Source organism: Stigmatopora nigra, chromosome 15 (genome assembly GCF_051989575.1).
Source record: "Stigmatopora nigra isolate UIUO_SnigA chromosome 15, RoL_Snig_1.1, whole genome shotgun sequence".
In the NCBI taxonomy this organism is placed as follows: domain Eukaryota; kingdom Metazoa; phylum Chordata; class Actinopteri; order Syngnathiformes; family Syngnathidae; genus Stigmatopora; species Stigmatopora nigra.
In genome coordinates, this window is record NC_135522.1 from 1,680,022 (window position 1) to 1,704,990 (window position 24,969).

Below are 24,969 nucleotides of genomic sequence, written 5' to 3' on the forward strand. Positions count from 1 at the left end.
GTAATGCAGGTAATAGGCTTTGGAGGGCGCTGTTTCCCACGGAATGTTCATGACGACCATGCAAGCGATATTTAACAACAAGGAAGTGACTGATAAGTCACCCGACTGCTGTTAAGATGGCACCGATTGGCCTTAAAACAATCGTTGGCGAAAGTAAGTATTATGTTTAACAATTTTAATGCTTTTACATTAACGGTAATACTAGAGTTGTTTATATTCTTAGAAGATCGGACGAGTCTTTAAAGTGAATTAGATCTCGAAAAGTTGCTTCCTCGATGCGGTTTCCGGGCTAGAAGCACTAACAAACAATTCAAATTTGAATAAAATCACCGTAATTATCAATCATCGTAATTAACAGAGATCGGGAAAACCTGATTTCATGCCATTAAAAATGTTCAACTTTATTTCAACTCGTTACATGTGTAAAATAAAGGTAAAACTACGAGGAAGTTGAATGCTGATAGCAGTTAGCTTATGTAATGAGGAAGTTAAACGAGGGTGTTTTCTATTAATAACAAGTCAAAACAAAAAGATCAAAACTTTTCTTACTAATTAATAACTCTTAAAAAGTAATTTCGCAACACCGCACCCTAATGATTACAAATAGATGGGTGTTTGGATCTATAATTTGAGTTAAAATATCAGATTTGTTTGCCTGTACAGAAATCCTGAATGGCGTCATCAAGAGCGTAAAGAAGGATGGCGATTGGAAAGTAAACATTTTACTATTTTTTTCATTTTTGAGAACTTAATTTTTTTGTTTTACGCTGTTTACAAATGTGCATCCATTTTCAGGTTCTCATCGTGGACCACATGGGGATGCGCATTTTATCATCTTGTTGCAAAATGTCAGATATTTTAGCAGAAGGGGTCACCAGTAAGTATGCACAAACTATTTATATAACCGCAGTCATTTTATACATAATAATGTTATGCATTTTTCTATTATTTTCAGTTGTGGAGGACCTCAATAAAAACAGAGAACCTATTTCTTGCCTGGAGGCCATCTATTTGATCTCCCCAGTCGAAAAGGTCCGTCACTACATTTATTTTAATCATAAAATTGGAAACTTACATCTTTTTTTTTTATTTTGTAGTCCGTTCGGGCGCTCATTAAAGACTTTAAGGACACGGCTTTTACCTACAAAGCAGCCCATATCTTCTTCACTGACAGTAAGTGAACGATAAAACTATCAAAATGTTCAGAATGTCATTTTTTATTTATTTATTTTTTATTTACTAGCTTGCCCTGATCATCTTTTCAATGAAATCGCAAGGGCGCGTGTCTCTAAGGCTGCAAAGACGTTAAAAGAGATTAATGTGGCTTTCTTGCCATACGAATCACAGGTAGGACATTTTTTTTTTTTATTATTTACAATTTGAACACTTGATAATGACTTTTTAAAAAGTTTTAATGTCATTTTGTTCCTCTCCACCCCCTTAGGTATTCTCTCTGGACCACGAATCGTCTTTCCACGCCTTCTACAGCCCTAAAAGCAACCAAGAATTACGGGCCAAAATGATGGAAAACATGGCCGAGCAGATCGCCACTTTATGCGACACGCTGAAAGAATACCCTGCCGTCCGATATCGCCAGTACGCCTCGTTCTGCTACTTCCACGGCACCCCGATTTTAACACTAACAAAATCCCACTCTTGTCTTTATAGTGGCTCGGAAAGGAACGCCAAACTGGCCGAAGAAGTCTACCAGCGCCTAAACGCCCATAAAGCCGACAACCCAAGCATGGGAGAGGTTCTAGTGCACTATTATTACTACTACTATTACTACTACTGATACTACTATTGCTGCTTTTCTGTGTGTTGGTGTTTAGAACATTATATTATCATCTCCTTTTTTTCTACTTTATCTATTTATCCCATATGAGACTACCATATTTTCTCGCACGTTTGCCGTATTTGTCATTAAAAAAATGATGACTCAATCGAGGGTACGGCTTATATGTGCATAAATTAGACTTTACATGCACAAAACTGCAAAGTGATAAAGAGGAATCGTCATAATGAATAACAAAATAAGGTTGATATTGTGATTTATTTCAAAATAGAGAAAGGATAAACGGATAGGACGGTTAACAAAATGTATTTTGATGTTTATGAATTAACTTTATGAAAAAAAAACATATCTGGCATTAATATTTTTCCATGCAAAGTAACACATTTGTACACCTTATTAAAACCATCAATATGGAGGTGGAAATTATGAATTGGGGTGGCTTATATGAGAGAAATTGTAAAAATTGAATGATTTTTAAGGCAATTTTAAGCATAGTTTATACGCAAAGGTGGCTTATATGTGAGAAAATATGGTGTATAAAGCCATTGTATAATTTCCCACTTCTACAGGTTGATTGGTGTCTTCCTTTTTGGTTTCTTTTCTTCACCGCTGCTTTCTTTTTTGTTTTCTCTTCTGTATTCTCTTTCTTAGCTTCCCTATCCTTGCTCCGGGATGAGGCTTATCAGGCATGTATTACATTTCTGTGTTTATTGCTTCGCTGTTTCATCGCTTGAGATGAGTAACAACACAAAGATGGCGACGTTACTCCAATTTTTATATTGCAATTGGGTCAAAAACTTTTTAAAATGTACTCATTTAATTTTACTTTCTGAATTAAGTGTCGTTTGCGGGCCAAATTTAATGATATTGACCGCAAGACCTATTTTGGACACTATATTCACATGTTTTTCTGCTAAAATTATTGCATCAGTTTCCAATTTAGCTTTAAGATGCAAAAGTGCATGGTGGAATTGAACTTTTATTAAAGGAATATTGTTAAATTTTGGACATTGTTTCCAGGGTGTGAACAAAGGGCGTTCCCAACTCCTCATTGTGGACCGCGGGTTCGATCCCATCTCGCCACTCCTCCACGAGTTGACCCTCCAAGCCATGGCCTATGATTTGCTCGATATCCAAAAGGATATTTACAGGTGACTACACCGCCATTTTGGAAATTCTGGTTAGATTTTTCTAGATATAAAACTTTTTTTTTTCAGTTATCAGACAACCGGCATCGGTGATTCCAAAGACAGACAAGTGTTGCTGGACGAAGACGACGAGTTGTGGGTTCAACTTCGACATCTCCACATCGCCGATGTCTCAACGTGAGTTTTGCGGAATCCATCAACTCGATGGTCATCAAAACATGTTAAAAAATCCTCATATGAGGCTAATTTTGTTCTTTGTTGATGTAGAAAAGTGACGGAGTTGCTTAACACTTTTTGTGAGAGCAAGAGGATGTGCACCGATAATGTAGATATAATTGTTTCCTTCCTTTAAATTCACTTTTTTTTGTTTTTTGAGTGATGCCATTTTGTGTTAATGTGTCTTTTATTCATCAGGCCAACATCAAAGATTTGTCCCAGATGTTAAAAAAGATGCCACAGTATCAGAAAGAGTTAAGCATGGTAAGATAATTCAATCATGTTTCAGGGTTTTGCTTAGAAACAACCTGGCGGCCCACCAGGCTTCTAAAACACTGGGAGAACCCCATCATGTAGTAATCAGCCCAGATATGACATCTATTCAGTATTTTCAGAGTATGTGTTATGGTAGTTGGTAGAATAAGATTTATAATAATTAAAAAAAGATAGTCTCTCCCAATCAAAATGGATTGGACGTCCAATAAATGTGGACTAAAAAACCTCTTGTTTTTTTTCTATAGTACTCCACCCACTTGCATTTGGCCGATGCTTGCATGAAGAGGTTCAAGAGCTCTCTCGATAAGCTCTGTGAAGTGGAACAGGTCAGTGAATGCATCGCCACCTTCTTAATGTAGAACTACTATATATATATATTTTTTTTTTTTTTGGTTAATAATAATAGATGCCATTCTGATTACTAATGGTAACTAATTTTCTTAATAATAATAATAAATGATGCCATTTTGATTACTCATACTATATAATTTCTAAAAAAAATATAATAAATGATGCCATTTTGATTACTAATAGTATTTAATTTTCTTAAAATTGAGGTTTGTGTAAATATTAAATTTTTTTAAATTTAAATCCCAAAACATCCACATTTTTTACTTTCGTGGGCCACACAAAATGATTTGGTGGACCAAATTTGGCCCCCGGGTCCTAAGTTGAACACCTGCGACCTGCGCTCCCATTTGTTGAGGTCATGTTTTTCCACATCTGCTCACTGAGTGCATCTGTAGTTGACATTATAAATAGTCACCGGATAATGGACACTTGATCCCTCCATGCAGTAAAACAAGCCGTCAAATACAACGTGTATTCGCTTAGTTATCAAAACTAAGTGTCTGTATTTCTCTGTCTATCTCTTTCAGTACACTGAGTGACCTCTGTATGACCCCCTAGTTTATTTATAGCGCCGTTAGCGTTGACGTCGAAAGGCCCCTGGCAAGCTTTGTGGTGTTTAATGGAAAATAGCGCTCATATTATTGTATAAGGAGCTCGTGGCGGGGCATCAACACCCCCCGCGTGCACGGGGACAGAGTGTCGGGACGCTTAGTCACATTTTAATGACTTGCTAATGTTAAAATCCTTCCCCTTTAGCACATCTACAGGGAGGATTTATCGAGGATGAGATTGAGGGTTGAAATCTCACTTGAAAATTTCCAGGTTATTTTCTGACCTGGTGCTGAATTAAAAAATAATAATTAAAATGTACCAGTCACTTTTTGTTTTTTCCTTGATAGGATTTGGTGATGGGAACAAATGCTGAGGGTGAGCCTCTAAAAGATGCCATGAAAAGCATCGTTCCCATCCTACTGGATAGTCAAGTTTCGGCCTACAATAAGATTCGCATCATCTTGCTCTTTATATTTCACAAGAAAAAAGGTATCCTTTTCTTCCTCTTGAATAATAATAATCATCACGTTGGATTTATTTATTCATCCGAGTGTGTGTGTGTGGTTGTTTTGCAGGTATCGGGGAGGAAAACCTGGATAAACTCATCCAACATGGCAACGTGACGGCCGACAGGAACATTATCACCAACCTCCAGAACCTGGGCTGTAACATCATTACAGGGGTACTTCTATTTTTTTTTAAATGAAATGAACTCAATGCTGTTATCGTCATTATGAGTATAATGAGATTTGATTTGATTAGATAACTTTATTCATCCCGTATTCGGGAAATGTCATTGTCACAGTAGCAAGAGAGTGAGAATACAGACACAGCAAAATGCTTCACCAAGTACACAAAGAACAACAACAAACTGACAAATAACTAATCAATTAATAAGGAATAAAGTAATAAGTAGTTACATGAGTAGTTGTCTAGGCCATATTGATGCTGTATGGCAACATGTCATTTTTTATACATGAAATTTGAGCAGGGAGATTATTTTTTTCCTGGAGAAAAATGATTCATTTATTATTAATGTATATATTTTTTAATCTTGTTCGTCTGGCAATTGAAGTTTCAGTGTTTAAAAGGTCAGTTATTTAGCAGTTTGATTTAAGGGGTCAAAGGGTCACTTTCTGAAATTACTATATTTTAGGTGCATTTTTCCACTTAAAAAATGACTTATTTCTGCCATACTTTTTTGTTTTTCAGGGCGCCAACTCCAGTACAACTCTACCCGATCGCAAGCAGCGCACAGAAAGCACGTATCAACTTTCCAGATGGACGCCCATCCTCAAAGACGTCATGGAGGTACGTGACAACCAGGACCAACTCGTTATTGACAATGATGGCTGTCAGTGGCGCTGAATGATGATGTCATCATTCTCTTCCAGAACGCCATCGACGACAAGCTGGACAAACGCCAGTGGCCTTTTATCTCTGACCCCGCCCCCATTAGCACCACTCACACGGCGGTCAGGTAGGTCATTTGACTGGTCGCCAACTATAATTAGAATTCAAAAATCATTTTTAGCGCATTTATACAATTTAATAACAGAAAAAAAACCCTCTATTGTAAAGCAAATTTAAACGGTGGGTCACAGACAGATTATTTTGTTCAGATAAAAGCTTTTTTCCCCGTAAATTCAATCCAGTCGGCACTCTTTCCTGGTAAAAAAAGAGGAAGTGGAGCATTTTAAAAGGGCAGTTTTGCCTTGAATACATTAATTCCCATCCGGGATAATCTGCGTAATGCACCATGTCCGCCTTTCCTGGTCAGCAAAGTGCAGAAAAGCCAATCTGAGTAGTCATTAAAAGGACTCTAACCTTCTGACCTCACGTTTATGTAAGTACACAAGTGGACATTTGTTTTTGTTTGTGACCTGTAGTGCACGTCTGGGCCAGTGGCACAACAACAGACCGCCCACAGAGTACCACACGGGACCCAGGCTCATTATTTTTGTCATCGGCGGGCTCACCCACTCGGAGATGCGATCGGCCTATGAAGTCACCCGAGCCAATGCCGGCAAATGGGAAGTTCTGATTGGTAAGCAACGTTCCTATCAAATCAAAAACCTTTATTGTTATTATACACAACTGCGTATAACAAAATTGATGGTGCTACTCCACAAAGTAATGTTTTCCCAGTAAAAACATAAAAAAGTAGTATGAAAAGTCACGGTAGATTCTAAAATTCTAAAATATGGCACATTCTAATGCCAAAAAATGGTTGTCAGATTGGCCAAAAAAACTGAAAAAAATGTCTTTAAGGGACAGACCAAAAGATGATTTTTATGTATATGACAGTTGCCCAGAATATTTAGGAACGCTAATTTTTTTAGACTTATGATAATATAGACTTGGCAATATAACATTTTGTGCTGAAACTTATACTCATGCACATAGAGTACTGTACTATATTTACAAAGCCTAGTGTTAGACAGTAGTCTCAAAAGTATTATTTTAAGAAACTGTCTTCATTAGAAAAGATGCCATATTGAGTCATATTTCCCCAAACGACAAAGCAAATCATATAAAACGTTATCCTACGAGCCTAACGATATATTTTGTGGACAGGCTCCTCCCACATCTTGACTCCAACCAGCTTCCTGGACAACCTCAAGAGTCTGGACCAGGTTCCTAACCCTATTAGCGAAGATAATTCGGACCCCAACAACGGGCGGCTGTAATGAAGCCCTTATTCCAAGTGAAATACCAACATTTTTCCTATTTAGACTCTTGTTCATATCAATATCTCGGAAATTAGACTTTTCTCATCTAATTGAAAAGGCAAGTATTTAAAAACAGATACTCACCTAATCCTAACTTAATGATATTACCAGTAAGAACCTTTTTAATGAACCCCCCTGACCCTTTTTTTCTTTCTGTCCCTGATGATTTTGCACATAACTTGATTCTACTGCCGGAATGCGCTGGTTTGTTACTTTTTCGCGTGTATAAAAGAAGGAATAAATGAAGGAATATTGACTTTACATGCGCTCTCTTGGTCGTCAGTTTCTCTCAATGTGACCACCCACGCATGGGATTATTTTTTTATTGAGGATTATAGACATTAAGAGTCCACGGGCCACGCTTCTAATAGCTACGGGTTAATACTCGGCACTTAACTCTCTTTTAAAAGCTTTTGGTTTGAGGCGTGGCGGGTAGGCCAAGCAACTATTACACGCAACTATTTGATGAGGATTCCGGACGGCGTTGAGGAATTTTTAAGAAGAGGAGCGGCATGTTGTGAGGGTGAGTCCACCTCAAATTATTAATAATTCCTGTATATGTATTTTTGTGTATATATAAAATTCTCTCATGGTTCTTATAAATGGATGTTTATACTTGTTTTAATATTTTAAAATAATTTGTATTCATTACCAATGAGTTACTCCTACTCCTGTTTAGTTATATTTTTTTAAATTATCTAAATAATATATATATAATCATAAATAACAGGATATGTTAAAATGATACGAGTTTCCACAGGAAAACCGCTGGAGTTCCGAAGAATAAGAGCGGCAATATTTCCATAACTTTTACCGAGAAGCGGACTTTCATGGCGGTGGCAAAGTATCAGGTACTTGAAAATTCATTTTACTTCTCAACTGTAGTCTTCATTTATTTATTTATTTTATTTCCATCTTGGTAGGTGGGAGTATCTGGCCATCACGGCTCCGCCCCTCAGATCTCCGTGACCCAGTGCACGCCAGATCCGAAGAGGAAGCTTCTCTTGCCGCCCGGCAACCAGTTACGAGTTCCCATCGAGCCGGGACACGACGACTCCGTCCAGGTGGGTGCCTGACGTTATTCTTCGGAGACATTTTGATGGCTTTGTTTTGACCCCGACAGCCCGAAAATGTGATGAATGTGGAGCAGTGCTTGATGGATCCCAGTCAGAGTGCCCCCTGCACCCCCAGGCGCGCTGAGGGGGCGTCCATCCTTAATGCTTCCAACAAAGGTAAATGGCTAAAGTCACATTAAATGACTATTTGAATTGTTATTGTTTTATTTTGACCCTTTCAGGAACAGTGGACATTTTACCATTAGCTTAACTTGTACTTAAATGTATTGTGGTAATTCTATTTTTTACTGTATACTTTTACTTTTTACCTTTTTGATTTATTTGATACTTTCCCCAACACATTTACAGTAATTTGTCAAATTTCAGGGTTAATATAGACTAGACATGTGCGCAATAATTAAAAAATAGCAAAGTAGGGTCCCCCAATTATAATTTTTTTCTGTGTTGAGTCATAGTAGCAAAAGTGGCTTCTGAATGCAATACTTCTGGGATTCCACGTTCGGCTTCCTTCAGCCCCGATTCCGACTTGCGGCGCCCCAAGAGTCAAGAACCCAAAGGTTAGACAATTGTATCGCCCGAAAAAATACATCTCTCGCTAAAGCGTTTATTAAAAATATATGATTTTCACTTTGTCGGCAGGCCCGGATTCAGACAAGTTTTTCAACCTGCTAGCCAACTCGCAAGACAAACGTCTGGACGACCAGCGAGCGTCTCTCCCGTCTTTGCCTGGGGTTCAAAATGGAGGCAGCACCCAAACGCCTAATCCGGACGCCAATTATTTGTGTTACATGGTCTCCAAAGTCCAGGTGTGTCCAACAAAATCCGACCCAACATGCATACTTTTTTTCCTGATAAAAAACAATTGAATTTCTTTGGGTTTAAACTTATGTTTTGCACTTTTTAGGGGTTAATATGTCCAATTCAGTCAATAACAATGTTGTAATTTTCCAACAGGGTTCTCGGCTAGATGACCAAAGATGTTCAGCACCCCACGTTCTCCAAAAATTAGCCACCCCGACCCCTCAGCGTAAAGTCTTACCCACTTCAGAGGACCCAGAAAAAACTCCAATGGACTCCACTTCACAAAACCGAAACCAAAGCAATCCTCAACAACAGGTACGTCCACAGACTGAAAAATCCACCCATGAAACAACATCTTATTTCCCCATTTTCTAAAGTTCTCTCAGGCCGAAGAACACCAATTCCTGAAAATGCTGAGTCACGCACAAAACGGACGCATGGACGACCAGCGTTGCACTTTACGACAAAGCAAAAGTACACCCAGTTCGCCTTCTAGAAGGCCAAAAGAAGCCCCTTCAGGTCTGGAAACAAACACAAATCGGGGTAGGATCGTCCTGGATCGTGTCAATCTTTCTGAGGTCTACCATCTCTCGCATAGGTCCAGAAGCAGATGCGCTTTTCCGCATGTTGGACCAGAGTCAAAACCGCAGGCTGGACGACCAGAGGGTGTGTCTACCCTGCCTGCCGGGGATAGGCGGGACTCCGGAAAGTGGAAAACGGCACCAGGGTCAAGGAAAAGCTAAAATTCCAGTATGTACCTTTTTGTGTGGATGAATTATGGGTTAACTTGATGTAATGATCCATGGTTATCTACTCTTGTTAGGTTGGTGCACCACAAATCACAGTCAATAAAGGGACACCGTCCAAAAAACAGGGTGTCCAAGCTACTGCCCCATTGGACTGCAACCTGTCAAAGTCGGCGTCCTTCAACTGCGAGACGGAGTATCAGAGGACAAACGATTCCACGGCCCAGGTGAATCACAGTAATGATAATACTTGGAATATTTGGGGATATGGAATGATCAAAGTTGTGGTTTTTGGATTGAAATGTCACTTAGACATCTATTGATAACATTTTGTCTTTTTCCAGATGACTGTGAAAGTGTCCTTGAGTTTCACACCACAAATGGTAACCCTGTCTTAATATCAAATACTATATTTTACAGTGTAGAAGTTGTTCTACTATATTATATACTATATTAAACAGTACTTAGATATTGAACAGTACTTAGATAGTGAACAGTACTTGGATAGTAAACAGTACTTGGATAGTAAACAGTACTTGAATAGTAAACAGTACTTGGATAGTAAACAGTACTTGGATAGTAAACAGTACTTGGATAGTAAACAGTACTTGGATAGTAAACAGTACTTGGATAGTAAACAGTACTTAGATAGTAAACAGTACTTAGATAGTAAACAGTACTGAGATAGTAAACAGTACTGAGATAGTAAGCAGTACTTAGATATTAAACTGTACTTAGATAGTAAACAGTAGTTAGATAGTAAACAGTACTTAGATAGTACACAATACTTAGATAGTAAACAGTACTTGGATAGTAAACAGTACTTGGATAGTAAACAGTACTTGGATATTAAACTGTACTTAGATATTAAACTGTACTTGGATGTTAAACAGTACTTAGATAGTAAACAGTACTTAGATAATAAACAGTACTTAGATAGTAAACAGTACTTAGGTAGTAAACTCTTTAATGCATACCACATATCCTTATAAGTGCATCTTTTAGTCTGAAAATGACAGTATCTATTTTCATCCATTTATATGACATGTTTATCTTTGTTTACTTAATCTAGGGACATAAACATTTGAACGGGCCTTGCACTTTTCCGGAAGTCTTCCTCACCTTGGGTGCCCCGGGAGAAAACCTCATGATCCCCCTAAGCCCGAGACCTGGAAGACCCGTGTCCTGGAACCTGAACCTCGTCCCCAAGGAAGACGACGACTCTCCTCGTCGCTCTCGACCGTCGTCACCTCAACCGAAGACGGCTCGTAAGCCGCAGTGTGGTAATTCTCCGAGACGGGCCGGGCTCGCCATTACGCCGGAAGATGACTGTTTCTCGCTGATCGAGAAGGTTCATGCGACCCGTCTTCAAGGGGGACACAAACAAAAAGGGGCCAAGAAAGATAGGAAAGATGGTGGAAATAAACACTAGTGTCCAATCTTTTTTTCCCCTAAAAAGTTATTGTAATATATTTGTATATTTAGACTGCAGGAACAAAGAGATGACCAAGATAGGTAATATATCGCAAGTTATATGTATTTTTAAGTATAAAATTTGTTAAATTGTAATATTTTATTCAGGTTTTTACCCTCTGGCTAATGAAGTTTTGGGCGAATACTTCCATCTTGTGTTAAACCTGAGAATTGCAACAGAATGTAAACTTCATTCAAGCTTCTTGTCCAGACCATATTCAGGTATTTTCATAATTTTTGTTGTGTGTCCTCACATTTTGTGCTGTAGTTCACCTTAATTTGTTCACTATGCTTTATAAGTTTATTCACAATTCATATTTATGTAACATAAACACTAATTACTGTATATTTTTGTGTGTATAATGAATGTTGCTATTGGAATGATGATTGAGTACATGTGGATCAAATGTTTTAGAATTAAAAAAATGACAAATGTGATATTGACTTTTGCAATTCAAACATTTATTGACTATATTGAATTTACAGACAGTCCATATTTTATGGATCCGTTCACTGATTCCACTTGACTTTATTCAGTAGAGTCACCCTGAAAAAGAAGTTTAAGATTTAGTTTTTTCATTTTTGGAGGTTTGTATACATTTGACACTTTGGAAAAAGAAATAGAATAAAATAGACCTTTCCAGAATCACGGCTTTTGGCCCTCAGCTTGTTGACTTGAGACTCAGCAATGTCAGCACGTTCCTGAGCCTCTTCCAACTCATGTTGGACCTTCCTGAGCCTGGACATGTGGGTATTAGCCTGTTCCTCCTGTGACAGAAAATAACGTATTTTAAATAAATTGAACTCTATCATAATATTTATCATATTCCTTGCGAGCAGACTCACGGCCTCCTCAGCTTGTCTCTTGTAAGCTTTAACTTTCAACTGCAATTTATCCACCAGGTCCTGAAGCCTTGTACCATTCTTCTTGTCCTCCTCAGTCTGGAAGTGTATACAAAGTGTGTTTTTCCACTATTTTGACTCCGAAAAGTGAAATATAACGTTACATACTTGGTAAGTCAGTTCCTTCACTCTTCTTTCATACTTTCGAACACCTTTAACGGCGTCCGCTCCACGTCTTTGCTCGGTTTCCACTTCGGTTTCGAGCTCACGGACCTAAATAATGAAAAAAAAGGAGTATAACTTTATTGTAACAACGTAGTGGACAATGAACACACATTCGTTCCGCACCTGGGTCTAATTGGCTGCTCGCCCTTTTGGCGCTAATGTTAGCTTTGAAGTGCTACTGTACACTCGACGGCGTCCCTCAGCATTTTTTGTTTATTCACCGTTTAAAATAATATTAATAGTACTTGTTTATCCATATTTTCGATAGTTTCAAGAGGACTCAACATACTCCGGTGTTTTGGTAAGTAGCCGCTGCATTTGGAAGCCGTTACAAGGTAGGTAATAAGCATTATGAAAATGTTATTTTACCCTAACATTAGACGTGGGCAATTTGTATACGACGACACAATTAGGTCATTTTTACTGCCGTTGAGTTGTCAAAAAGAAGCAATTCAGTGATTGTATATTAACGAACTAATGTTTAGACGTCATTTAGATTATATTTGGCGTTTTCCGTTTTGTATAAGTACCTGTGATATCGTGTATATTAACTCGCTAGCCGCTGGTGGTCAGCCATTTGCTAATATACTCGTCATTTTCCATTTTGAATATGCCCGTGTTACACTGTATTAACTGTCTTGTCTTCTATAGAACATTTGTATTTTTGCATTGATATATTTTTATGCAAATGTATTTGACACATTAAAACATGGCAACATGAAGATATTGTCAAAAGGCTGCCCGGACCCCAAACATTTTTACCCCAATTAAGTCCACCTGGGACAAAATGGTGACACGGTAAGTGGCCGCTGCATTGGGAGTCGTTAAAGGTAGGTAATAAACATTAAGAAATGGTTATTTTACCCCAACGTTTGATATGCTGTGAATTTGTATACAATGTCACAATTTGCTCATTTCTACTGTCATAGAGTTGTTAAAAAGAGGCAATACAATTATTGTATATTAACAAACTAGTGGATGGACATGATTTACATTACATTCAGCATTTTCTGTTTTGTATATGCAACTGTTATATCCTATATTAACTGGTCATTTTCCATTTTGTATATGCTGGTGTTACACTGTATTTACTGCTTTGTCTTCTAAAGAACTTTTGTATTTTTGCAATGATATATATTTTTATGCAAATTTACTTGACACATTTAACCATGGCAACATTGTCAAAAGTCTTCCCACCACTCCCCAAATATTTTTTCCCAATTCAGGTCCAGTGTATTGTCTTGTGATGAACTATTAATCTTAGAATTACTGTATTATGGTGGTGTCATTATGATGTATGTGACTGTATGGCAACCAGTTGAGCGAGACAGTTTTTATGGGGGTATTAACATAGAAATATACTTGATTAAATAGGATCATACTCTAGTACAGTGATCGTGTATTTCATTACCCTGGATTCCAGTTTCTGGAGTTGTTTCTTTCCACCCTTCATGGCGAGGTTCTCCGCCTCATCCAAACGGTGCTGCAAGTCCTTGACGGTGACTTCCAGGTTCTTCTTCATCCTCTCCAAGTGAGCACTGGTGTCCTGCTCCTTCTTCAGTTCCTCAGCCATCATGGCAGCCTGAAGAAACGTTAAGTCCAGTCATTCACATTCTAGAAAAAGAGAGCTTAAAGAATTTCTGTCTTTGGTTTAGTCAGTCTCACATCAGTGATAGCCTTTTTGGCTTTCTCCTCAGCATTTCTTGACTCCTGAACAGCATCATCAACTTCACTCTGGATCTGGACAAAGTCAGACTCCAGCTTCTTCTTGGTGTTCAGAAGACTGGTGTTCTAAATATTTCAGAAATAAATGTTTTTAGACATTTGTTAACACATGACAGTAACATTTCTTGAATCTAGAAGAACCAGGATGGTTGTTCTGTTTATGTCTGTGGTATGATGTCAATTTACGAAAACAAACCTGAGAGTGAAGCAAGCCAACACGCTCGCTAGCGTCGACCAGCTCCTGCTCGGCCACTTTGCGGCCTCTCTCGGTCTGCTCCAGGGCGGCTCTCAACTCCTCGATTTCAGCCAGCATCAGGCCGTTCCTGCGTTCCACCATGGCAACCTGTTCCTTCATGTCTTCTTGTCCTCTGACAGCCTCGTCAAGGTGCAGTTGAGCATCCTTTTGAGAAAACAAATCAAATCATCAATCCTCCGCCCGTTAGCATGTAATTATGTGAAGCTCACCTTGAGTTGTCCCTGGACATTCCTCAGCTGTTTCTGGGCTTCAGCAGCCTGTCTGTTGGCATGGCTGAGCTGAATCTCCATCTCATTCAGGTCTCCTTCCATCTTCTTCTTGACCCTCAGGGAATCGTTTCTGCTCCTGACTTCAGCATCCAGGGTACTCTGCATGGAGTCCATCACTCTCTGGCTGTTCCTCTTGATCTGCTCCATCTCTTCGTCCTTCTCGGCCAGCTTTCTGTCGACCTCGCCCTTGATTTGGTTGAGCTCAAGCTGAACGCGAAGAATCTTGGACTCCTCGTGCTCCAGTGTGCCCTGTGGACCAGAAATTATATTTTAAAAAATTGCAGTACAGAGTATCGTGAAGCTTTCATTTAATGCTAATAAAACAAGGTACCTCTGCTTCCTCAAGAGCCGTCTGAATCTCTGCCTTTTCACTTTCTACCGTCTTCTTAGCTTTTTCAAGCTCATGGATGCTCTTTCCTGTCTCCCCAATCTGTTCAGTTAAATCTGAGATCTCCTCTAGAGGGTATAAAAACAATAGAAAACATTTTCTAACATTTCTTCCCAATAATCAGTTCGAACAATTTGCTGACTCACGCTGAAGGTTCTTGTTCTCCCTCTTCATGGTCTCCAGTTGATCCAGAGCCTCCTCGTAAGAGTTCTTCATCTTGAACAGTTCAGTGCTGAGAGAACGAGCCTCCTTTTGGGACCCTTCCAGCTCTGCTTGACCCTCCTCATATTTCTGCTTCCATTCTGCCAGGACCTACAGCATATTTTTTTTAGTATTAATCAGAAAGAAATGTCTTTCACTTGGATTTATTCTCTCACCTTATCAAAGTTCCTCTGCTTCTTGTCAAGGTTAGCAGCCAGGGCGTTAGCTCTCTCCACATCAATCATGAGGTCCTCCACCTCACCCTGCAGCCTCTGTTTGGTCTTCTCCAATGAAGCGCACTTGGAGTTCACAGCTTCAATGGACTCCTCAGCCTCTTGGAGACGCTGGGCAAGCTTCTTCCTGTAGGTAGACATCCATTTTTCTTGTCAGTCGTGTTCAAAACACAAGCTCCACTGAGAAGAATAACCGGTCAATGAGCTAAGAATGAAGTTTAAAAGACTAACTTGGCCTCTTCTAGCTCCTCAGTGCGCTGGATGGCATCAGTCTCATATTTGGACCTCCACTGTGCCACCTCGCTGTTGGCCTTGGACATTCCTCGCTGCAGTTCAGCTTTGGCCTCCTGTTCTTCCTCAAACTGCTCTCTGAGCAGGTCGCAATCGTGGCGGGCAGACTGGACGGCGTGGGCCAAGGCATTTTTGGCCTAAAATCCAAAACCAGAAGTACAACACAATTGACATCTGTCCAACGGATCCCAGTCCCAAAAGGTTCCAGTTTTGTACCTTGACTTCTTCCTCGATATGTCTTTTCAGCTCTTCAATCTGCTGAGTATAAGCTTGCTTGCCTCTGGTCAGTTGTGAAATCAGGGCTTCCTTCTCCTCAAGCTGACGAGCAAACTCACCTGAGCAAATGAGAATGGTTTTTAAGTGCATATCAAGAGTCTGAAGCACTGCAACTTCTGGAGACCCACAACTCACCGTTTTCAGTTTGCAGCCTTGCCTTCTGTCCACTCACGTCATTCAGCTGCCGCACATTCTCGTCATTCTTGCTCTTAATTTCATTTAACTGGTCTTCGAGAGTTCGGCACATTTTCTCCAAGTTGCCCTAGAAAGAGACATTTGTTTGAAATCTTCTTGCGATGGAAACGTAATGTTTGAAAATCTACCTTGGCTTTAGCCACGGCCTCCATGTTGCTGGAGAGGTCATCGATCTCCATCTTATACTCGCTCTTCTCCTTCTCCAGCTTCTGCTTGACACGCTGGAGGTTGTCAATCTGCTCGCCCAGCTCGGCCACAGTGTCGGCCTGCTTCTTGCGCAGAGCGGCCGCCGTGGCCTCGTGCTGCAGGGTTGACTCTTCCAGATCGCGACGCAGCTTCTGGAATTCGGCCTCTCGCTTCTTGTTCATCTCGATCTGAGAGGCTGTGGCTCCGCCGGCTTCTTCCAGCCTCTCGCTGATCTCTTCCAGCTCCCTGGAGAGGTCAGCCCTCTGCTTCTCAACCTTGGCACGGGCGGCCCTCTCGGCCTCAATCTCCTCTTCCAGCTCCTCAATGCGGGCCTAGGTTGGACCATAGTGTAAGGACAAAATCTCTGGTCTATCAGGTTCACCGGGTGGGGTTGAAGAAGTTACCTGGAGTTCCTTGATCTTCTTCTGGAGTTGAGCACCAAGGGACTGCTCGTCCTCAATCTTGCTGAGGAGCTGGCTGGTCTCAAAGTCCTTCCTTTGAGAAGAAAGGAAGAATAAATGCTAAGCTATATTTCTTTAGTTAGCAGGGATTTCCTGTTTCTGCTCCTTACTTCTTGAGTTTCTCATCAGATTGTTGTTTGTCATTCTCCAGATCCATGATGGATTCTTGCGCCAGTTTCAGGTCACCCTCAAGCTTCCTCTTGGCTCTCTCAAGGTCCATGCGGAGCTTCTTCTCTTGCTCCAGTGAACCCTCAAGCTGTTAAAGGAGGTTTTGAAATCAATGTGGAACATGATATATTTCCAATTGTAACTGTTAAATTCAAACTGGTGTTCTTACGTCATCCACTTGCTGTTCCAGCTTAGTTTTGGCCTTGGTCAGAGTGTTGACTTTGTCTTCCTCAGCCTGAAGATCGTCCAGCGTTTGCTGGTGGGCCTCTTGGAGGGCTTTCTTCTCCTTTGTCAACTTGGCAATAGACTCGTCTTGAGATGCCATTTCCTCCGTCAGGTTTTTCACCTAAAATATTGTAATTGAGTTGGGTAAATGCATTATTTGTTTCGTAAACTTCATTAGTCTTTTGTGAATACATTTCCTAAATCAATGCTTAATCATGCCATACGAATCAGAGTACAATTAACCTTGTTTTCAGTGGCATGTTTCTCCTTCTCCACTTTTGCCAAGGTGAGTTCCAGATCATCAATATCTTTTTTCAGCTCAGAGCATTCGTCCTCCAGCTTCCTCTTCTTGGCCGTCAGCTCTGCATTGATTTCCTCTTCGTCTTCCAGCCTCTCGGTCGTCTCTTTGAGTTTGGCCTCCAGCTGGATTTTGCTCTTGATCAGACCCTCACACCGCTCCTCAGCATCTGAGAGGTTCTCACTTTCCTGAAGTCAAACATCGCAAGACAATCTTTCTCATCATAAGCTTCGTATGACCAAAGTGTGTCTTGTGATCACTCACAGATGCCACTTGCAGTTGCAAGTCATTCTTCTCCTGTAACAGGGAAACCATCTTTTCCTCCAGTTCCTTCTTTTTGGCCAGAGCCGTGGCCAGGTCGTTTTGCATCTTGCCATAATTCTCCTTCATCTGCTGCAGCTCTTTTTCAGTCTCAGCGCTTTTCAGCAGAGGCTTGATCTTGAAGTACAGATGCATCCACGGCCAGTTCTTCACATTCATGAAGGAACGGACATTGTACTGGACGGTGAAGATTGCATCTCTATGGAACACAAGACGTAAAATTGAGGACATCTGAGCGTCAACGTGGTATTTAGTTTGACGGTGATTATGTCCCATATTTCTACCTCCTTTCCATCATCTTCACAAACTCTTTCCTCATGAGGAATCCCCTAATGAGAGCCTGAGTCAGGGTCACCAATGCTGCCAGTTTGTCATCTCGCATTTCCTCCAGCGTACCCAGAAGACCAGCTTTGAAGAACACCTGCGTCGTAGAAATGAGTTTGAACAAATGACCCGACCTGTTGTCCTTTTGAACCCACCTTAGTGTGCCCAAATCTGTACTGAGTGTGATCCACGTCAATGGATCCCAGCAGTTTCTCTGCAGCCTTCTTGTTGTCGATGAACTGACCCTCAGGGATGACACTGGCGTTCAATACTTTGTATCTGTAGAAGAATGAAGGGATTCATGTCTTTTGTCTTGCTAAATACACTTGACCAGATTTAAAGCTACCTCTGCTTGAAGTCACCATAGAGGATTCTGCTAGGGAAACCTTTCCTGCAGATTCTGATGCCCTCAAGTACACCATTACACCTCAGCTGGTGGATGACCAAGAAGTTCGCCATCATACCTGAACATTTTTTTCCAGTGATTAAAATCAATCTAAGAAACGTCAAACTCAAGAGCCTGGACCGGACATCAAACCTGGGGTCTTTGTTTCGTTTGGAATCAGGCAGCGCACAAAGTGGGGATGGGTGCTCCTCAAGTTGGTCATCAGCTTACCCAAGTTCTCCTATGAGTTGAAACACAAGCAATTCAAACAACTGCCACCAGCAATTTGTGATCTTATCGCGTATATTAATTTCACATTTACCCTGAATAGAGCAGAGACAGTCTGGAAGGATCCTCCCTTCTTTTTTCCGCCTCCCTTCTTTCCACCTCCACCGCCAGCCTCTGTTTTACAAATCACTCTCAGTATTTGCCATGATAGTCAACACCATTTCTAGTTAAAGGACAAAAGTTCCCACCGTCAGCGCCAGCGTGAGTTGCGTACAACATGGCCAAAAGCTTGTTGGAAGCCTTCTGGTAGAGCTGCACCACCGAGTCGTTCAGTGGGTCCTTGTTCTTGTCCAACCAGCCGGCGATGTTGTAGTCCACGGTGCCGGCGTAGTGAACCAGTGAGAAGTGGGCTTCAGCCTTGCCCTTTGCGGGTTTCGGCTTCTCGAAGGCCTTGGTCTTGCCAAGATGCTGATCGTACAGCTTGTTTTTGAAAGATGTGTCTGTAGCCTTGGGGAACATGCACTCCTCTTCAAGGATGGAGAAGATGCCCATTGGCTAGTTGGGAAAGTCACAGTGGGGTGGTCATGTCATCGGAGCACCGGTTATTTTCTCAGAGAGCCGAGAGAACAGGTCTTACCTTCTCAATCAGCTCGATGCAAGCAGCCAAGTCCATACCGAAATCGATGAAGTCCCAATCAATACCCTCTTTCTTGTATTCTTCTTGTTCCAGGACAAACATGTGGTGGTTGAAGAACTGTTGCAGTTTCTCATTGGTGAAGTTGATGCACAGCTGCTCCAAGCTGTTATACTACGCCAAACAGATATCGACTTTATCCACTGATGTGTTCACGAACATATTCCGATTGGAGTCTTCCGTGACTTACGTCGAAGATCTCGAATCCGGCAATGTCCAAAACGCCGATGAAGAACTGCCTAGGCTGCTTTGTGTCCAACATCTCGTTGATGCGGATGACCATCCACAAGAACATTTTCTCGTAGACGGACTTACACAAAGCCGAGACGGCATTGTTGACCTACAATAGAGATGCCAGAGTTATGTATTTGTAGCTCAAGAAGGACAGACCTCCTGAGTCTTGATTTTGCTCAACTTACCTGTGGCACGGTCTGACCTTTGGTCACCATCTCGTTACCAACTTTGACTCTGGGATAGCACAGGGCTTTCAACATGTCCGCTGAGTTCAGACCCATGAGGTAAGCGATTTTATCAGCCTCTGTTGAACGAGGATTTGGCAAATTTGTGAGTGTCTTTCGTGGTGTGCAGCGAAGGATTCGCGACACGATTGCAAGACCTACCCTCGGTACCATCCGGTTCACCCTGCTCCTCCCGCTGCTTCTGCTTAAATTTCATGCTGCCGTGATGCATGACAGCACCAGTCAGCTTGTAGATGCCCAGTTTCTCCTCGGCAGTGAATCCCAGGATATCAATGGCCGTCTGTAACATGCACAAGTTTCATCTTATTTCTGGTTCCCACTGATCCAACTCAAATGTGCCCATTTGGTTTTTTTCTCCTTACGTCAGTTGCAATGAACTCCTCCACGTCGTCAATGCTCTTGACAGTGATCTCACCCTGACTGATCATATGGTAGTCATATGGGTTGGTGGTAATCAGGAGAGCCTCTTTAATAAAATAAAGAGAATATGTCACCCTATTTTGGAATGATAGTTTACTGGTGCTTTAGTTGTCCATTTAATGTGATTTACCCAGCAGCTCGGGCTTGTGCCCTGTCATCAGCTGATAGAAGATATGGTAACTCCTCTCAGCGGACAACTGGAAGGTGACACGGGACTTCTCCAGCAGATCTTAAAGGTCAGACAAAGAAATTCATAAGGATCCAAATATTTTGTGCAATTTATGCGATAGAGGGAAAACTCACAAGTTTCAATATCAGCTGAAGCCAGCTTGCCGGATGTACCGAAGTGGATTCGGATGAATTTACCCTGAAAGTATTGATGATAACATGTCAGTTTGAGACTTAAGGAGTCGATGTGATTGTCAATCTTTGCACTGGCACTTACGAAACGAGAGGAGTTGTCATTCCTCACAGTCTTGGCATTACCGTAGGCCTCCAGCAGAGGGTTGGCTGCAATGATTTGATCTTCCAGCGACCCCTGGAAGAGATGAAAAAAAACAAGTCAGTAGTCTCCACCAATAGCTTTTTGTAAATACATTTGTCTTGATTCAATGTTTTACCTGTATCTTCCCTCCAGTGCTTCCCTCACTCTTTTTGCCTCCAACGACTGCAATTGTTGCAAAGTATTGGATGACACGCTTGGTGTTGACAGTCTTTCCAGCACCGGATTCTCCACTGCATTGGATATGAAAAAAAAAAAGTTTTTTTTTACTTTAGTTCATACCAATCTAAATTTCAATCCCTCATAAAATATGTGCTCAGTAAAATGTGTGAACTCACGTGATCAGAACAGACTGATTTTCACGATCTGTGTTTGAAAGGAAAAATGTATTATTAGATCATATCTTTTCCCACCATTTAGCATTGTAATTTTCTTTGTCTTACCAGTGAGCATGAACTGATAAGCATTATCAGAGATGGAGAAGATGTGGGGTGGAGCTTCAATCCTCTTCTTGCCTCTGTAGGCATTCACCACCTTGGTGTCGTACACCGGAAGCCACTTGTAGGGGTTAACCACCACGCAGAAGAGTCCGGAGTAGGTCTGGAAAGAGAAGAAAGACGTTGCTCCCGTAAAGCCTAAATCAAATCAGTTGCTTCAAATCAGAGGAGTTGAAAAACCCACGTAGATCATCCATGATGCAAAACGCTCTTTGAGGTTATACAACACAGCAGGCTCGTTGAGGTGGGTCATCATGGCCATGTCCTCAATCTTGTCGAACTTGGGAGGGTTCATTGGATGGATGTCATCTTCTTTGACGGTGACAGTCTGAAGATTTAGGACAGTTGGAAATGGAATCAATGTGGAACACAATACAAAAATATGTTTTACTTTGGAGGACTTTATCACAGATGTGACCAGATCTAACTTTTGAAGAAGATGAGCTTTTTTGTGTATCTGCTAATGTAGTGATCCTTTGCTAGTTTCTTTTTAAGGCCCCCAAAACCACCAAAAAGCACATTTGGGGCCTTGGTGTACCTACCTTTTTGGAAATGAGGGTCTCCACGGTAGCTTTGCCGCCCTCCCGCTTGAGGATTTTACCCCTGAGGTACATCTCCTCAGGGTCAATGACAAAATAGGCGGTCTTGGCATCGAAGGGCGCCGTCTGGGCCTCAATCCTCTCCTTTTCCGTCTTCCTGAGGTAAATGGCGGCCTCGCCGTACTGCTCCATCTCCGCGTCGGTACTCATGGTGGCGCTTTAATGGAGACTGCAAGAACGAAAACTTCTGTCACTTTTTAAGCCGTCATTAGTCAACGGATCATCCAGCATCAATCGACAATCAAGTGTATTCGATAAAATTTGATTGGAATTTACCTCCTCAAGTCCCAAACGAAGATGAAAATCAGATCTGGTCTTATGATCCTATTGAAAAAGCGCTGTTGGTATTGTCGAGGATCCGGAGAAGGGGCTTTTATAACGGTAGGTGGGTAGGTGTGCCCTGCTTACTTTGGTCATGTATTCTTGCCATGTTGTCGCTAATCTTGTGATGCTGACCTTTAACGTGATTGTGTTGCCTTGTGCCTTGTTTTATGGTCGCCTCCTGTTTGCCCTCCCGCGTTAATGTGAAACCAAGAAATAATGACCGTAAATAAATGAAAGAAAGATTCGTATTACAGGATGCTTTTACTCTTAGCTCATTGGCATTGTTTGGACTGGTAAGGAACGACCCCAATGGTTTAAGAGGTGTCAATTCATTTGATTTGTTTCGCTTTATTTTCATGGTCAAGTCGTAACTTGGTTATAGAGGTCCATTCCAATTTAACTGGAAGGCTGGCAGCAATTGAACAAAGATTGTAATGTTTTCTAATGGTTACGGAAGTTTACAATGGCCTTTAGCGTTAAATATGCAGTTTGTGACGGGAAAAAATATATATTTTTGTAATGTAGCCTATTTATTTTTTCATTTCTGTCATTTACAGTGATAGTCGTCCAATCCATTGTGACTGGGAGAGTCGACAGCAACTGTTCCATCCTTGCCAGCACCCGCTCACTGGTCATAACCCGGACACCGCCATCTTAAAACAATCCCATTCGGACTTAATTACACGGTACGTTCAAACGTTGTCGGCGACATACAATCGTCTCGACTTGGTTGGACTTGGCAGCGCTTTTCAGGCTTCGGAAAAAAGCACACAAATGTCATGGGTGTACAGTTGCAGAAGAACTACACGGCTCACATGTCTGAAATAAAAGTTAGGCTGAGCGCCATCCCATAAAAGTTAAGGAGTGGGCTACATGTCACCTTGGAATGCGATGGATGGATGAACAGTTGCCACTGACTGAGACTGGGATAAGTCCCAAAATTAGTCCTTTGCCAATAAACAAGATGTCGTAAATACCAAGATTCAATTAATGGAATTTTCAATGACTTTGTGTAAGAAAGATTGCATCTTTGCCCATCTTTTTGGACTCCACTTTGACATTCTGCAATATTTTTCAGCTCCATCTTTAAAGTGTCTTCACCTGGCATACTTTGGTGACCTTGAAGGACAGTTGAGTCAAATTCTCCTTCAGTTCTTTTCATCGGGCACCTTGCGAGCGGTACCTGGTTTCCAGGAAGGTCTATTTCGGAAAAAGCAAAGGTTTATTGGCACTGTCATAAATAGGTGCTAGATGTGGCTCCATTAATGGACCGCCTGACTACTTCTTCCTGGGTCACCTTGACCAGGCGCCAGTCCACGGACGATTGTTCAGAGCGGTGACAAAATGCCACAATGTAGCACCCCAGATTACACAGGCGTCACGTCATTTAACTCCAACCTTTTCGGTTACTTCACTTATTTATAGTGTCAGTCATAATGGACTATGAATAGTTTAAAATTACAGATTTTCCTGAACTTGTCATTGTCATCATTTCCTCAATTAATGATTGTATTCATGTGTTTTTTATGGGTTCATTGTACTTTTTATGTTTTGCATATGTGCCCTTCAAACAGGTCATTAAGCAAGAAACTGGTAAGGATTTGAGGGATTGTTTTGTATGTCATCAAGTCGGAATAGATGAGCTTGTTTGGATCGCCAATAGATGTCCCTGTTGATTCTTGTTAATTTATGCTGTCATCTCTTTCCCGTTTAGAGCTCATGGGTCAAACGACTGGCACCAGACATGAGAGTACTACTTAACATTTTTGGAATGGTTCTGGACTAACCCTGGTCACACTTAACCCCCTTATCTCAAGGTAAGTAACACCATGTCTTGAATTATTCCACAAGGTGGTGCAACGATCACTCTTATTAGCTGTTTCGTATCCTAAACGAGTCTAGATTGAACTCTGGATGAATCCAGTTTTAAATATGGAATAATGTATACCTCACAAGTATTGGTATTTACAAGGAATACTCATTTTAGATTGGGTGAATTCGGTATGTTATCTACATATAGTTTCACATGGTATCATGATATAAATGAGCTTTACTTTAGTAGGAAAAATATAGAAACACATGTTATCACTGACATGTCTCATTAGTTTTGGAGTACTTATACTTTTAAACTAAACTGCTTTTAAAAACTTTATTTTAAGCAGCCTGGACAGGTTTCTTCTTGGGTAATGTGAAACCCATAGGCTATATCTTGGCTAAGTATTCATTTGTTCCGAGTGTCTGGTTTCAGATGACTCAAATGTGTCCTGAATTTAGCATGTGCTGTTTCACTCAACGGGGAAGCTAATTTATGTGTTCCCTTACGTCCAAAAGTGAAATTGGAGACTAACAAGGTGCTACAAAATGTGTTCCGCTGATTTAGTGTCACGGAGTAGCTTTGCCCAGTTGAAGGATTGGCCACAGATTGAATAACTGGAAATCAGTCATCACAACACAAGTGCAGAGACTTAACAGTTTATTAGCACTTGTAATAATCATGTTTCACGCTTTAATCCTTAACCACATTGGTTTGTTGTCGTTTTTTGTGTTTTGCTTTTAGGGAATTTCATCTTTGGAAATGTTTATGCTGTGATTTGAAGCAAGATTCCTTCTTGGAAAATAGAAATATATGCTTTTCAAAGAAGCCTCCAGTTATTTAAAGGACAACGTTTCATTCACAAGTCTTAACTTGACCAAACTGAAACCTCCATCTTGTCAGATCTGTCGTCAATTGGACCGTCTATGTTCTACCCCGCATGTCCTGGTGAGATTTCAGGGTGAGCTGGAACTTTT

At 41.0% G+C, this 24,969-nt stretch overlaps 3 protein-coding genes and 1 long non-coding RNA gene across 4 annotated transcripts; 3 read left to right on the forward strand and 1 right to left on the reverse strand.

The window, feature by feature from the left end:
• Nucleotides 1-19: 19 nt before the first annotated feature.
• stxbp2 (syntaxin binding protein 2) lies at nt 20-7,331 on the forward strand. Its single transcript, XM_077735178.1, has 19 exons — nt 20-153; nt 664-713; nt 796-877; nt 956-1,032; nt 1,098-1,173; nt 1,244-1,347; nt 1,445-1,596; nt 1,669-1,753; nt 2,816-2,946; nt 3,013-3,120; nt 3,211-3,268; nt 3,358-3,423; nt 3,681-3,761; nt 4,686-4,827; nt 4,914-5,020; nt 5,551-5,649; nt 5,733-5,818; nt 6,228-6,385; nt 6,916-7,331. The coding sequence occupies exons 1-19, from the start codon at nt 117-119 to the stop codon at nt 7,026-7,028; spliced, it is 1,812 nt and encodes a 603-aa protein (XP_077591304.1). The 5' UTR covers nt 20-116; the 3' UTR covers nt 7,029-7,331.
• A 1,997-nt stretch (nt 7,332-9,328) lies between these two features.
• LOC144208761 (uncharacterized) lies at nt 9,329-11,454 on the forward strand. The gene is made up of 5 exons (XM_077734772.1): nt 9,329-9,466; nt 9,546-9,697; nt 9,771-9,920; nt 10,038-10,076; nt 10,766-11,454. The coding sequence occupies exons 1-5, from the start codon at nt 9,358-9,360 to the stop codon at nt 11,123-11,125; spliced, it is 810 nt and encodes a 269-aa protein (XP_077590898.1). The 5' UTR covers nt 9,329-9,357; the 3' UTR covers nt 11,126-11,454.
• Nucleotides 11,455-11,606: 152 nt separating this feature from the next.
• Nucleotides 11,607-22,195, reverse strand: LOC144208519 (myosin heavy chain, fast skeletal muscle-like). Its single transcript, XM_077734420.1, has 40 exons — nt 22,132-22,195; nt 21,799-22,024; nt 21,441-21,584; nt 21,203-21,359; nt 21,098-21,125; nt 20,878-20,992; nt 20,703-20,795; nt 20,561-20,624; nt 20,388-20,486; nt 20,200-20,303; nt 19,979-20,117; nt 19,778-19,896; nt 19,549-19,698; nt 19,302-19,472; nt 18,913-19,219; nt 18,759-18,838; nt 18,590-18,677; nt 18,398-18,515; nt 18,207-18,330; nt 18,012-18,148; nt 17,671-17,926; nt 17,352-17,594; nt 17,053-17,229; nt 16,826-16,971; nt 16,659-16,749; nt 16,197-16,586; nt 16,009-16,135; nt 15,814-15,932; nt 15,538-15,734; nt 15,250-15,433; nt 15,019-15,184; nt 14,816-14,940; nt 14,425-14,733; nt 14,156-14,359; nt 13,900-14,025; nt 13,646-13,816; nt 12,178-12,282; nt 12,013-12,108; nt 11,803-11,934; nt 11,607-11,713 (listed from the first exon to the last, which is right to left on the reverse strand). The coding sequence occupies exons 2-40, from the start codon at nt 22,003-22,005 to the stop codon at nt 11,696-11,698; spliced, it is 5,826 nt and encodes a 1,941-aa protein (XP_077590546.1). The 5' UTR covers nt 22,006-22,024; nt 22,132-22,195; the 3' UTR covers nt 11,607-11,695.
• On the forward strand, nt 18,727-24,938 carry LOC144208522 (uncharacterized). The gene is made up of 3 exons (XR_013328889.1): nt 18,727-22,865; nt 23,894-23,996; nt 24,737-24,938. It is a non-coding gene; the product is annotated as an uncharacterized LOC144208522 (long non-coding RNA).
• The last annotated feature ends 31 nt before the right edge of the window (nt 24,939-24,969 follow it).

Bases quoted from the DNA above. Each gene is read 5' to 3' on its own strand.
- stxbp2 (XM_077735178.1), top strand. From the start codon at position 117: ATGGCACCGATTGGCCTTAAAACAATCGTTGGCGAAA. The intron at 1,174-1,243 runs GTAAGTGAACGA...TTTATTTACTAG, and splicing joins CCATATCTTCTTCACTGACA to CTTGCCCTGATCATCTTTTC. The intron at 2,947-3,012 runs GTGACTACACCG...TTTTTTTTTCAG, and splicing joins ATCCAAAAGGATATTTACAG to TTATCAGACAACCGGCATCG.
- LOC144208761 (XM_077734772.1), top strand. From the start codon at position 9,358: ATGCTGAGTCACGCACAAAACGGACGCATGGACGACCAGCGTTGCACT. The intron at 9,467-9,545 runs GTCTGGAAACAA...TCTCTCGCATAG, and splicing joins GCCAAAAGAAGCCCCTTCAG to GTCCAGAAGCAGATGCGCTT. The intron at 9,698-9,770 runs GTATGTACCTTT...TACTCTTGTTAG, and splicing joins AAGGAAAAGCTAAAATTCCA to GTTGGTGCACCACAAATCAC.
- LOC144208519 (XM_077734420.1), bottom strand. From the start codon at position 22,005: ATGAGTACCGACGCGGAGATGGAGCAGTACGGCGAGGCCGCCATTTAC. The intron at 17,927-18,011 runs GTAGAAATATGG...TGTGTTCCATAG, and splicing joins GTGAAGATGATGGAAAGGAG to AGATGCAATCTTCACCGTCC. The intron at 11,935-12,012 runs GTGAGTCTGCTC...TTTCTGTCACAG, and splicing joins AGAGACAAGCTGAGGAGGCC to GAGGAACAGGCTAATACCCA.